The 15587-nt window shown below is 34.1% G+C and overlaps 1 protein-coding gene across 1 annotated transcript; it reads right to left on the reverse strand.

Annotated features, from left to right (window-relative positions):
* Positions 1-137: 137 nt before the first annotated feature.
* LOC128213727 (armadillo-like helical domain containing protein 1) lies at positions 138-15584 on the reverse strand. Its single transcript, XM_052919749.1, has 12 exons — positions 15098-15584; positions 13058-13126; positions 12369-12535; positions 10841-11037; positions 9037-9121; positions 8553-8672; positions 7238-7310; positions 2635-2680; positions 1932-2015; positions 1575-1652; positions 1009-1090; positions 138-497 (listed from the first exon to the last, which is right to left on the reverse strand). Exons 2-12 carry the CDS (start codon positions 13120-13122, stop codon positions 478-480), a joined length of 1017 nt encoding a protein of 338 aa, XP_052775709.1. The 5' UTR covers positions 13123-13126; positions 15098-15584; the 3' UTR covers positions 138-477.
* Between the last annotated feature and the right edge of the window lie 3 nt (positions 15585-15587).

Consider the following 15587-nt stretch of genomic DNA (forward strand, 5'->3'; position numbering starts at 1 on the left):
GTAATAAGCCATGACAGACCATAAACAGGTGATCAAGGCACATAAGAAGAAGAGTTATGAGAATTGCACAAATGCTGCTTTGTTGAAAACACCATGACTTCGACAATATAATCAACAACAGACGATCTAAAAAATGCTTATTCAAATGTTCAGCTTTTATTCAAATGCAAAATGAAAATACATGTAGATGTTGACAATAATAAATAAAAATCAGCAATAAGCGCAAATTTTTTGTAAGTCTATGAAGTGTTCTTCACAAAGAGAAGTCATCATTTGCTGTCCAACCAACATGGCCATGAAACAATGTAGAAACATCTCAGATTTTACTTCAAATCGGAAACAAAAGCAGAGACAAACAGAGTAGTTCATCTTTCAATAATGTCAGCAGAAAATTCTTTAATATTCATAATGATGAAAGCTACATGTATGCTGTTCACAATCACATCTGCTGGGAATGGAAGGCTTTGCCAGACCACCTCAATCCACTCTGTCCACCACTGGAATCAGACAAGGACACAGTTTAATATTGTTGAGTATAACTATATCATGTATATTGCAATTCCATGTACTTTAAAGGTCATGTTCTGATATTGTGAAATAAATTACATGTACTAGTATCACATGACAAGTTATTCATCATTAAGGCATCCGCTACACAAATATATGAAGTTTGGATGCCCAGTCACCCCATATTATTTTGGTTTCATGTGCAGAAAAAGAATATGTAAAAATAAAAGACAGAAATTAATCAAATAAACAAGCTTTTTCACTTGAAAAACAGGTAATTTCACGTCTGATTAGCCAAAAAACAAACTACATTAAGACATTAAGAAGTTACAATTATCTATCTTGCTATCATAAACTCTGTATTAATTTGAAATGTTGTACACAACCGGAATGCATGTGTGTAAATGTATATTTATATTATCATAATTGTTATACAGTATCTCTTTTAATAAAAGCAAATTTTGATAACACTACAAAGCTTTCATTATAAGCCATACTCACATTTAGGAATATTGAGTTTGTTGGAGACTAACACATCAGCTTGCACATGATTCATGTTCAGATATAATGTCTCCGGATTGGACTGCAAATTAATGGTTGTAGAATTATATACCCATCAACATGTTCCAGTAAAGACATTCACTCTATTTAATGGTCACTATAAAAGAATTAGTTCAAACCACAATTGTACTCTTGATCATAAGTAATGTAGTCTATCAAGGAGCTTAACTTAACAATTATTCAATCATTACTTATAAGCTTTGGAAGTTTGTAACACATGTTTATTGTCAAAGGCACAAGGCTTACTTAGATTTTGTGAAGATTTCAATCATTTTTTGAGTTATGGCTCAATTTCTGCCAATGCCACGACGACTAAGACTAATTGAGGATTCTACATAAGTCAGGTGAAATTACAAATACAAATAGAGTGAGTTAAGCCCATGCACTGAACGCATGAAATACAGCCAAGCTTAAATGCCTTTTTTGCTTACTTGTCCAAAATCAATTTATTCCGAAGATTACAGATAATTATTTAAACGTGATATTGACTATTAAAAAGCTCTTACCATGAAAAGGTCATACAGGTTATCACCCATGGCATCTCGGACATGATCATCAACAATCGGGAATGTTCGACACAGGTACTGAAACAAAACAAACATTTATTTTATTTTTATGTGTACCTTTTTTTAAGAAACATATATTAATATGAAACCTTGCACTACCAGTAATCTTTTTAATATGAGTCTACTACTATTACTTCAAATGATCTTCTTTTTCTAACTTGTATTTCTTACCAGCAGCTGTCACCAGTCTAAGCAAAGGCCACCATAATGCAGTATTCAAATTTATTTGTTTTCCCATTTTGCCCAGAACTTCTATTGTGACACTTATTTAACAAAGCATTTGATCTAGATGCATACCTCTAGCGATATGCTGGCCTGTCGCTGACTGTCGGCGTAGTCCATGTTTCCCATCGCATACGTAAGGTTGTGCACGACTCGTAGCTGAAACATAAAATAAATAAAACATCTATCAATAATGTGAATGTGATATGTTTGTGATAACATTAAGGAAGCAATCAATGTAGCACACTAGTAGCTGGGGTGAGTTGCCTAAGCATCTAGGAGATTCTTTATATTTGAGACACGCCAATATTTCCAAAAAGATAAGATAGATAGAAGGCCATTGGGTAAATAACTTATGAAGAAAATTTTGTTGACCAAGCAGTTTCAGACTGTCCACTTTCTTCAGTGGATTTCGAAACGCATAACCAACATGCATTAGTGAAAATTTCCTCAATATCGGGGACAAGTATGAATAGAATATACCAAACAATACCATTTAAGAATTTTCTGGGGAAAAGGAAACTGACATTGCAACATTTAAACCATATATTTAGGTTCAAGTAGCTCCATCTTGTGATACTTACAACTTTTACGCCCTCTTAAACCAAATCTGGAATCTGCCTCTGCATTTGTACCTCCATCCATAAGTATTACCTGTATCAGTTATCTTGGTGTATACTCACATATTTTTCCCACTGCAATATTTCTGTATACTTCAATATTTGTTACCTACTAAGAGAATCACATTGATAGTTAACTACTTTGTAATCAGACTTACTTGGATTAGTTTTTCTGCAAGCTCATTGGAGTCCCTTGCCAAAATCCTGAAATCAAAATAAATAAAGTTCCATTCAAATACAAATGCTAAAAAACACCATTCCTTTATTTATAAAGCGATTTACACTATGATTTAAAACATAAAAAAGAAAGATAACTATTTTGGAATGAAAGGCTAAGCACAACTTAAGATTGCCAATTATTGTCTTTTGTTTTATTGCACCACTGGGGATTACCAATCAATGTCTTTTGTTTTATTGCACCACTTGGGATTACCAATCAATGTCTATTGTTTTATTGCACCACTTGGGATTACCAATCAATGTCTATTGTTTTATTGCACCACTTTGGATTACCAATCAATGTCTATTGTTTTATTGCACCACTTGGGATTACCAATCAATGTCTTTTGTTTTATTGCACCACTTGGGATTGCCAATCAATGTCTATTGTTTTATTGCACCACTTGGGATTGCCAATCAATGTCTTTTGTTTTATTGCACCACTTGGGATTACCAATCAATGTCTATTGTTTTATTGCACCACTTTGGATTACCAATCAATGTCTATTGTTTTATTGCACCACTTGGGATTACCAATCAATGTCTATTGTTTTATTGCACCACTTTGGATTGCCAATCAATGTCTATTGTTTTATTGCACCACTTTGGATTGCCAATCAATGTCTATTGTTTTATTGCACCACTTTGGATTGCCAATCAATGTCTTTTGTTTTATTGCACCACTTGGGATTACCAATCAATGTCTTTTGTTTTATTGCACCACTTTGGATTGCCAATCAATGTCTTTTGATTTATTGCACCACTTTGGATTGCCAATCAATGTCTTTTGATTTCTTGCACCACTTTGGATTGCCAAGCAATGTCTTTTGTTGTATTGCACCACTTGGGATTGCCAATCAATGTCTTTGTTGTATTGCACCACTTGGGATTACCAATCACTGTCTATTGTTTTATTGCACCACTTGGGATTACCAATCACTGTCTATTGTTTTATTGCACCACTTTGGATTACCAATCAATGTCTATTGTTTTATTGCACCACTTTGGATTACCAATCAATGTCTATTGTTTTATTGAACCACTTTGGATTGCCAATCAATGTCTTTTGTTTTATTGAAGCACTTTGGATTGCTTATCAAAGTCTTTTGTTTTATTGCACCACTTTGAATTGCTTATCAATGTCCTTTGTTTTATTGCACCACTTAGGATTGCCAATCAATGTCTTTTGTTTTATTGCACCACTTTGGATTGCCAATCAATGTCTATTGTTTTATTGCACCACTTTGGATTGCCAATCAATGTCTTTTGTTTTATTGCACCACTTTGGATTGCTTATCAATGTCTTTTGTTTTATTGCACCACTTGGGATTACCAATCAATGTCTATTGTTTTATTGCACCACTTTGGATTACCAATCAATGTCTATTATTTTATTGCACCACTTTGGATTACCAATCAATGTCTATTGTTTTATTGCACCACTTTGGATTGCCAATCAATGTCTATTGTTTTATTGCACCACTTTGGATTGCCAATCAATGTCTATTGTTTTATTGCACCACTTTGGATTGCCAATCAATGTCTATTGTTTTATTGCACCACTTTTGATTACAAATCAATGTCTATTGTTTTATTGCACCACTTTTGATTACAAATCAATGTCTATTGTTTTATTGCACCACTTTTGATTACAAATCAATGTATTTTGTTTTATTGCACCACTTTTGATTACAAATCAATGTCTTTTGTTTTATTGCACCACTTTGGATTACAAATCAATGTCTTTTGTTTTATTGCACCACTTTGGATTACAAATCAATGTCTTTTGTTTTATTGCACCACTTTGGATTACAAATCAATGTCTTTTGTTCTATTGCACCACTTTGGATTGCCAATCAATGTCTTTTGTTCTATTGCACCACTTTGGATTGCCAATCAATGTCTTTTGTTTTATTGCACCACTTTGGATTGCTTATCAATGTCTTTTGTTTTATTGCACCACTTGGGATTACCAATCAATGTCTATTGTTTTATTGCACCACTTGGGATTACCAATCAATGTCTATTGTTTTATTGCACCACTTTGGATTACCAATCAATGTCTATTGTTTTATTGCACCACTTGGGATTGCTTATCAATGTCTTTTGTTTTATTGCACCACTTGGGATTGCCAATCAATGTCTTTTGTTTTATTGCACCACTTGGGATTGCCAATCAATGTCTTTTGTTTTATTGCACCACTTTGGATTGCCAATCAATGTCTTTTGTTTTATTGCACCACTTTGGATTGCCAATCAATGTCTTTTGTTTTATTGCACCACTTTGGATTGCCAATCAATGTCTTTTGTTTTATTGCACCACTTTGGATTGCCAATCAATGTCTATTGTTTTATTGCACCACTTTGGATTGCCAATCAATGTCTATTGTTTTATTGCACCACTTTGGATTGCCAATCAATGTCTATTGTTTTATTGCACTACTTGGTATTGCCAATCACTGTCTATTGTTTTATTGCACTACTTGGGATTGCCAATTGTTGTCTATTGTTTTTTTTTACACCACTTGGGATTGCCAATAATTGTCTATTGTACCACTTGGGATTGCCATGTATTGTCTATTGTTTTATTACAACACTTGGGTTGCCAGTCGTTGTGTATGGTTTTATTTCACCACTTGGGATTGCCAATTAGTGTCTATTTATTTAACCCTTGATAAGTTTATTCAGTAAACTCATGTCATACATGCATGACAAAATGAGAATTGCAATGAACATATTATACAGTTACACATAAAGAGGCTTTGAAAAATTAACTTCAATCATAATAATAATTAACATCATGGTATAAAGAGGAGTACATTATATTTTATAAATGACTTTTTTAATGATACATTTCATAAATTTACACAACTTTGAAAACATAATACATTCTGGGTTTAATTTCATAACACGTTAAATGACAATATATTCGGAGTTCTAAAATTACAGTTATCAATGAAACGTCGCCTTTCGTTAGTGAAATAACTACACTCTAACAAATAATGAAATTCATCACCAATACGATTTGAATCACAAAGGTGGCAATTTCTGTCATTTATATTAATATTCCTCCAACTACCTACTTCAATAGGAAAATGATTGTTTCTTGTTCTAAATCGTATAACATAGTTCAATAATTTTGGCAGTGTTTTAACAAGATAGTTTTCAAATTCAAAATGTTCTTTAAACAATCTATAATTTACACATTTACTTGAAGAGTTCACAGTAGTGTACCATTCGTTTAAAAACAAATGAGACAATTTCTGCTTAACACTCTTTTGTAACCATTTTTTATTCGGAAATTCGTGGCTTTGCCAAACATTAATAAGACCACATTTGATGAAAATATTCTTAACATGTTTAATCCATTTGAAGTCATTAGCTCTAACATTGGCAGAATACAGGAATTTACTCAATGTGACATTGTATACTGAAATTGAGAGTTTATGACATGATGGAACGATCAAGTTGGACCAGTAATTGACCATACGTGAATCTATATCTATTTGTAAAGGCTTAACACCCGTTTCACCATATATCATACATGTTGGCGTACTACTTTTAACATTTAATATATATTTTAGAAATTTCAATTGGACCTTTTCGAGTATGTAATTGTTGCCAAAACCCCAACATTCACAACCGTATAGTAATATAGGTTTGATAATTTTGTTGTACAAATCTATTTGTAAATCAATAGATAAACATAAATATTTTGACTTTTTAAGCAAACAGAACATTGCCTTTGTTGCCTGTTTTGAAATATAGTCCTTTGTTTTACAAAACGAGCCACTTTTAGTAAAAATAACTCCTAAATATTTATATTCCGTAACAACATCTATTGTATCATTACATAAAGAAAACGTATGGTGGTTTAGTCTACCTCTAGAGAAAATGACAACCTTAGTTTTTGAGGTATTAACAGTTAAATTCCACTGTAAACAATAGTTCTCATACAGGTTTAGTGCATTCTGTAAATCTATAGCAGATTCAGACAATATAACAGTATCGTCCGCATAAAGGAGTACAAATAACTTTAAAAAATCAATTAACCTGTAATCATGTTCATGTTTGTTAATAACAATACCACTAAGGTTTGCCAATAATTGTCTTTTGATTTTTTCAAAGTTTTTGAACACAATTAATAGTTTATCCATGTGGTGTTATTTACATAACCTGCATACAAAAATTTAACTACATCAAGCACTATCAATATACCTGAATAAACTTTGACACATTCAGAGAAAAGAATTCTGTGATAAATTTCTTTGGTATAAAAGAATATAATTATTGGTCAATTAAATTATGTACAGTGTCTTCATATTTTTTAATGATCCCTGTACATGTGTCTATAGTATAGCTGAAAATATGGAGAACAGTAGTGAAAATGTTCTACTTTACATAGAAAATCAATAAGACAAGCCAATTTAAAACTGTTCAAATAAATTTCATCATAATTATATTATTTGATTGCAATCATTTGAGTTGGTAGTTTATGCTATCTGGTAACTAATAAATTTGATGGTTGCTGATGATAGTTACCCGATGGTCTTGGCAGCGGCTGCCTGTTGTACAAACACCGGTAGAGGGGCGTTCATCTTAGGCACATCAGCATCTACATAATGCAATGCAAAGTTAAACATAACCTTATTGTAGTGATTTAATCTTTAAAACATACACCACAGATTTAATGCTTCCATTTTTTTACATTGTGATTCTAACATAGCTAAAGAAATTTGATCTATAGACATAATATTATACTGTGAAATCATTAATGTTCGTGGGGCATTAATGTTCGTGGTTTTCGTGGGTTAGGTGATCCACGAATTCAAGATCCCACGAAATATAAACCCTTTATTCACTTTTTCAATTGCCTTGTTACGTACATACTCTAGTATATTATTTACAGAGGTCGCAGTATAGTGTGTTAAAACCTGTCTCACTGTATAACTTACGATCATTATTCTGTTAATATATTATAACTGCCTTTAACAAATAATGAACCAAATCAATTAAATGTGTTTTATGCAGCAAATGACAGTTATAAGCACGTGTGCTGTTAATGAAAATCTCCAAGTTTACAAGATGTGCGTGATGAGTGTCTGTACTCGATTTTTTTATTTAATGATATAATTAATCGATTACTAGTACATTGAAGGTTACTAAGCACCGAACATGACAATATACGCACCTTTTCGGTGTTTTCACAGTTTGCAAAATTCTTAATTAGCATTAAATGGCTTCCCCTATCTGTATTTATGATCAGGGTACATCTTCTTTTATTACCTTTATTCCCAATTAAATCGATAAGTGACATGGGTATATGCACTAATTGGCATGTCGTACCACATTAGCGAGTGTCATAAACCGAGTGACGTAGAAGACGGAAATCACGGGCCAGCGCGTGGATATTATGCAGACGATCAAGGACGATCACATCTTCGATTTTTTTTTTTCAAAAATGAAAATACACGAATTTAAGTACCCACGAAATTGTTTTTTTTTCGGCAAACCATGACATTTCATGCCCACGAACATTAATGATTTCACAGTAATAGAATAAATATAGTACATCTAGCTTGCTTCTATAAACAAAAATGCATGATATATTATATTATTCTGGTTACTGTCCAATTTTCTTTTCATAAACTGTGACAATAGTGAAATATGAAACCACCTGTAACTTGAAACAGATGCTAGAATGGAAAAGGATTTTATGTTTTACTGGTTTAAAGAAGACTTATTATTTTTTAGAAACTGCTGACCTTTGGGAATAGATTACGATCGATCTGAACTTTATACAGAACTCTATTCAGCAGCAGCGCACTCAACTATAAAATCTATTTTCTAGACATACCATCAAGAAGATCTGGTTTCTGAATGATATCCTCCTTGGCAGGCCGCAACAGTCCAACCAGGCCGCTGAGCAATGTTCCCGAGACCTCATAATCCATCAGCTCCTTGATTAGCTCAATGGCTGAAAATATGAAATAGTACAAATAGAAACTAAGCTGGTTATCAGTTCAGCATTTAGTAGGTTTGGTTTCTGTATGACATCCTTCTTAGTTAATGGCTGACCATAGAGCAGGTTGCCAAAGACCTCATAATCTATCAGCTCCTTGATAAGCTCAATGGCTGAAAATGTCAGGTTTCAGAAACAAGGGTTAAACTATTCCTACTCTGCATTTGTATTCAGACGTTTTAGTTGCTGTTTTTATAATCTAAATTTGATTTTTATTATTCATTGATTTTTGTTTATGATGAAAAAAGGATCCATGTTAACTAAAAGTGATATTTTTTGTCAATAAAGTACCATACCTTATTGACAACATAAAACTTACCTTCAAACTGAACCTCTAGATGGAGTGTTTTCAACAAATTCAGCAGTGGCTCAACAATGGATGGGTTGGCATTCTTCACTATTGGCTAAAACAAAGGTTATTTAAGAATACAAGTTAATACTATAAAAAGCAAATGACAGGTACACCAACCATACCATTCAGACAATACATCTTAAATTGGTAGATAATATAGCCTACAAGAGCCGTCGTAAGACAGCGCACTCGACAACACCACTTTGACTTAGAATACAATAACAACGTAATATTACCAAGTTTGGTCTCTTTATGTCAAACCGAACTAAAATTATTCAATACATAAGGTGACTGCTGCCCTCATACCAGCCCGCCCAAACAATGATGCAAGTCATTCAAATAACTTGATTTCCCATTATGAAAATGTGGTTAAGAATATACAAATATGCCTTTCAAAGGGAATTAAAAAAAATAATCAAGGGCCATAATTTGTATTTTGGCTTAAAACAGTGTTATGTTACTTGTTGTAAGATGGTCATAAATAATTTTGAATTTTATTTAGTGCAATTAATGAACGGTATAGAAGTTTTTTTATTAAAATCCCAACTTGCCCTTAACTTTTACTTGCCTAAAACTTTAACCTAAGTCAATCAGGGGCCATACCTTGTATTAAAGATATGGAGTTATGTAACCTCAATGGGTGATGGTCCTGAAAAATTGTGTAAAGTATTAAGTCAATTGAATGAAGGGTATAGAAGTTATTAAACAATATCCCAACCTACCCTAAAACTTTAACCTAAGTTCCATAGTCAATCAGGGGCCATAATTTGTATAAAAGATAATATGGAGTTATCTAACCTCATTATGTGATGGCTCTGAACATCTGTGTAAAGTATTAAGTCAATTGAATGAATGGTATTGGAGTTTTGAGTGAAAATCCCAACTTGCCCTAAAACTTAAACCTGCCCTAAAACTTTAACCTAAGTCAATCAGGGGCCATAACTTGTATTTAGGATAATATGGAGTTATGTAACCTCATTGTGTGATGGTCCTGAACAACTGTGTGAAGTATTAAGTCAATTGAACAAAGGATAGAGAAGTTATTAATAAATATTCCAACTTGCCCTAAAACATTAACCTAAGTTCCATAGTCAATCAGGGGCCATAATCTGTGTAAAGAATAATATGGAGTTATCCAACCTCATCATGTGATCGCCCTGAACAACTGCGTGAAGTATTAAGTCAATTGAATGTAGGGTATTGGACTTATCAGTGAAAATCCCAACTTGCCCTAAAACTTTAACCAGACGCAGACGCCGACGCTGGGGCGAGTAGTATAGCCCACCTATTCTTCAAATAGTCGAGCTAAAAATGGTAGATGATACGGGCCACATTGGCAGACAATACTGCCTAGACTGATAGACCATATGGTCTAGATTGCAAGACCATAGGCTAAGACTGATGAATTTGATATTGCCCAGGGACCAGTCATTCAATATGGGCCATATTACATCGTCTATTTTATTCATTTGAACATTCTGCTGCATTGGCATTATCATTTATGGACCAAGGTGAAGGTCAATTTAGCTGACTTAAGCGGTCATCTGCTTGGCCTTTTGTTATTTACAGGACAGGATAGAAATGAGACCCTTGTGGACCAGCCATGAACCATACATTGGGTAGAGGGAGAAGGAACCTTGTTCTAAATATCTGCATCAACCTGAATAGCTGGGCATCAATTTATTGAGCCTTTGGCCAGCTGAAGGACAGGATGGCAATGAAGACCTGCCATGAACCATACCCTGGGGAAAAGGTACATTGTATTACATACCTGCACTACCCTGAGTGACTGGGCAGCCATCTGCTGAGCCTTTGGTGAGCTACAGGGCAGGAGGGCAATCAGACCCTTGTAGACCTGTACCTCAAACTTGGGGTTGCCCTGTGCCAACATTAGGAGCAGGTTCCGACACGCATCCTGAGTCTCCTCTGATTTTGACTTGGCCAGGCATTCTGCTATGGCTCTGATACCTGTAAATATAAAATACATTATAAAATATTATTTTTAAACAATGTTATCATTTATTACAGTTTAACCATTATGTAACCCTCTTTACTTCAGATAGTCTTTTGATTCATCTTTTATCTTTTCTTGTAGTATACCAGTTTGTGCACTGCAGGGCAAATGCCAACAATATTTTGTTGGTTTAATTTAGTGATACAAGGAGAATATCTTAGAAATTGGAAGAGTCAGAGTTATATTATATTATACATTATGTACATGTATATGTATATCAAATATTTTATACAATAATTTGATACTGTACTATCGGACCCCTGTACTATATATTGTAATTCTTTAAATACAGTGATTAAAATGTGAGATATAATACACATGATTGAAGTTTATGAAGTAGGACATACATGTTATATTATATCTGCCTTTCAGATATCATCACTTTCATATTATGTCACTTATGCACCAGTCAATTGTAACCACGGCCCTCCCAGGTCCGGGTGTATACCGGGGATAGCCGGAGAAATGGGTTGTGTTTTTACCTTTTATGTGGCCCCGCAGTGCCGGGTGAATGCGGTGGTTTTGTCTTTGTGCAAAATATTGCGGGGAATGGGCCTTACCTAGGCTCCCTTGGGTGCGGGGCTATGGCGGGGATTTTACCATCAGTTTATCAATCCTGATAAAGGGGGAAGATCCACAATGCAGTTAAAAACTGTCCTGCTACAATAACTTCAAAATGTAGAACAATCATAGAGAAGTCATAACCCCATTGGATACACTCTTAGGTAGTATCAGGTAGTTACTCCTAGCCTTTCGTGTGGTGAAGATTCTGGCTGATCTTGACTTAATTTCTTTAAGATATTCAGTACGAATGGACAATTGATACAATCTGCTACACAATTGAGGATTAAATCAGATATTTGAGAAAATGTGAGGAATCTTACTGAGATTGTACACACATTGCAATTATCCTATTCCTATCGCGATACAAACAATTTTATTTTCCAAACGTAGGGTAATCATTAGCATTTGTACTAAAGATTAAATTGGGGAAATATTCTCCTGATTAATTATTATGAAAGCCTAAATGATAAGACAGGGGAATCGGGACTAAAATTGTGAAAGTGAGAGCCAGACTTTACAAGATACAAGAATCTTTATTCATGGTTGGGTTACCATAATATCAATAAATATTAGCTCTTTGAGCTATTTTCCCTGAAAACCATTCTAAAATTGAAGGTCTCCTCTATTAATTAATTTTGCTTTTTAGTCCTCTACATGCCTTCCACTAAAATCCGCTACATTGTTCATACCTGAGTACATAACGGATTTTTGGTTGACTTACCATAGCTTTCACAGATAAGTTCCTTGTATTTTCTGCCAGCATTTGCTATGAAATGTAGATTTTTCAATGCCTCACTCTTATCCAATTCTTTTGCCTGCTTCAGTCCTATGACCTCGAGTAACGTAAGGACACCACCAACCTCCAAGAATTCTGCCATAAATTTGTGTCTGGATGGGAAACAAATCATTCTTTAACATAAGAAAATCAGAGTCATTATATACAACTCTGTATAGGTAAAATAAGGCTAAACAGACTAAAGCCATCAAAGTATTATGGAGAGTATTTGGTAGACAATATTATACACATATTACTGATTTTATTTTAAATAAATATACTTAAAATCTTCACAAGTACAGGTAGATGCCAATGCTCGTTCTTTTACTTCTTTTTGTGATACACTGATACCAACTACAAGTTGTTGACCTTTTTCAGTTCTTTTTTTCAAATAAAACAGGTCCGGATGGCTCAGAGGTAGAGTGTCCACCTCCCGACTAAGAGGTTCCAGGATTTTGTGGCGCCTTACAAGAACACTCAGTATTGGTGAATTTGACCAAGGAAGCAGACTCGAGAAAAATAACTCGTTTAAAATAAGCTGTAAGCTTTCTACACAATCAAGCTTAGATAATTTTGTATAAACTAGGTATAAGAGTCTAGTAAAATAACCTCAACAAAAATATGGAAGTACATACCCACTTGAAGCAGAAAGAAATATTGATATTGCTTGCAACTGTTCATTCAGGCAGGTTCCTATCATGTACCTTTGATACTGTTAAGGAATGTTGATCAATACATATATATAGAGAGAGAGATAGCTCATGTATATAATAAATGGCAACATAATATTTTTTTCGTTAATGTATATGGATCTGGTTGGTCAGTGTTTAATTTAAATTGCAAACTTATACAACAAGAGCTGTCATAGGACAGCAGGCTAAGACTATGCCGCTTTGTCATAGAAATGAATACATTAATGTATGTGCCTGTTAAAAGCAATAAAAAAAGCAAATTAAAAAGTAGACAACCATGATGTGACAAAACCAGGTTTTCAATGATTGACAGCACTTCAGGCTTTGTTGTTAGATTCAGTTTCAACTGTTTTTTTTCTATTTTTGCTAACAGTGTCTTTGACCCTCGGAACCCTTATCACAATCACATGGAAGTCCTCCATAAACTCTTCCTACATATCAAGTTTGGTCACAATATGTCAACCCTAACTAAAGTTATTAAAGTACCACACTCTTATCTATTTTCAGTAACAGTGACCTTGACCCTAGGGGCCCCAAACACAATCCCATGAAAGGTCTCCATAAACTCTTCCTATACACCAAGTTTGGCCACAATATGTCAACCCTTACTTAAGTTATTCAGAACTAACCATTTTTCTATTTTTACAGTGACCTTGACCACAGAACTCGGGGCCCAAAACACAATCTCATGAAAGGTCTCTATATACTCTTCATATATACCAAGTTTGGTTGAAATATGTAAACCCTAACTTAAGTTATTCATGACCAACCATTTTTCTAATTATAGTAACAGTGACCTTGACCTTGTTCCTTAGGGTCTCAAACACAATCCCAGGAAAGGTCTCCAAAAACTCTTCCTATATACCAAATTTGGTCACTATGTCAAACCTAGCTAAAATTATTCGATACTTAAGGTGATTTTGATGCAGCCCTCCCACCAGCCATTCCGAACAATGACGCAAGTCATTCTAATTGGTAGTTATTCCTTTGTTAAAAACCTGGTTAAGAATAGAAAAAATGTGCCTGTCACAAGAAGTAAAAAAAGAAAAAAAGTCAATCAAGGGCCAATTATGTAACCTTATTAAGTATTAGGTCAATTGAATTAAGGGTAAAGAAGTTTTTTGTTCAAACCCCAACTTGCCCTTAACATTTAACCTGCCCTAATACTTTAACCTACATATAAGTCAATCAGGGGACATAACTTTTAAGGATAATATGGAGTTATGTACATGTAACCTCATTGTGTGATGGTCCTGAACAGCTGTGAAGTATTAAGTGAATTAGATTGAAGGGTATAGAAGTTATTAATAAAATCCCAACTTGCCCTAAAACTTTAACCTGCCCTAAAACTTTATTAAACTAAGTTCTTTAGACAATCAGGGGCCATAATTTGTATAAAGGATACTATGGAGTTATCTAACCTCATTGTGTGAACTTTAACTGGATGCCGACACAGACGCCGACGCCAGTAGAATAGCCCTCTTAATTATTTGAATAGTCAAGCTAAAAACTGTTCAATACTCCAAGACAAACACAACAAAACACACAAGAATTGCTCTGGGCGATGACAGTATCAGAACAGTATGATGCCATTTATTTGTGGGCATGTTGGCATTCTTACTATTCAAAAAATGAATATCCAGGCATTCAATTGTTGTCAATTTGTAACTTATCACTCCACATGCCGAACCCTAGACATGACCTATATCTGTAAAATACCAGCATAATGACAAAAAATCATATTTATACCTAATAAAGCTACTTTTTGTCAATAAGAAACTTTCTGCCACATTGAGAGTGCTACAACAGTATGGAGAACACGGCAATGTAACAGAATTGGCAACTCAAAACGACACCTTTTATGCTTTCGCAGCCTTTGCAATATTGTGGCACCCTGAACATTCCTGAAAATTGTATATTTGAATTGCTCAGATTGACATTACATATTAACTGTTCAATGTCAGTTTAAATTTAAAAGGATACGTAAGTCGTAATCAAGCTGTAAGTCTTGTAAGAAACAAACTTGCTGCTTGTGCAAATTCTTGCTCTAACTCTGGTCCTGTTTTATTTTGATTCTGGATGATAAAATCTTCCAATATCTTCTTGCGAGTACTTTTACTTCCTTTGTCCCATTCTTGTAACACAACCATTACCTTCGAAATAGCTGTTTGTTGTTTAGCTGACATATTTACTCAGTTGACACTATTTATTTTTTATTAAATTAAAAAATACCAGTCCCTCACTTTGGACTATGTAAAGAGCACCTGCACTCTGTCGTCTATGAGGATATGACACTGCTGTTTTTATTTACCAAAATAAAAAGAACTCTGATTTTGTTTTGAAGACGAACATAAATTGCCTAGCTATAACTTTTCTTATAGTTATATATCTTACATATGATAACAGACTAAATGTACTTAAAAATCAGCTGTTAAATTGGGTTTTGTAGCGTCCTGTTGCTACACCGCCATAT

Source organism: Mya arenaria, chromosome 13 (genome assembly GCF_026914265.1).
Source record: "Mya arenaria isolate MELC-2E11 chromosome 13, ASM2691426v1".
NCBI classification, from domain to species: domain Eukaryota; kingdom Metazoa; phylum Mollusca; class Bivalvia; order Myida; family Myidae; genus Mya; species Mya arenaria.

Excerpts from the sequence above, each read along its gene's own strand:
- LOC128213727 (XM_052919749.1), bottom strand. The coding sequence starts at position 13,122 with ATGATAGGAACCTGCCTGAATGAACAGTTGCAAGCAATATCAATATTT. Across the intron at positions 11,038-12,368 it reads ACTTATCTGTGAAAGCTATG|GTATCAGAGCCATAGCAGAA; the intron begins GTAAGTCAACCA and ends TTATATTTACAG. Across the intron at positions 1,653-1,931 it reads AGGCCAGCATATCGCTAGAG|TACCTGTGTCGAACATTCCC; the intron begins GTATGCATCTAG and ends GTTTTGTTTCAG.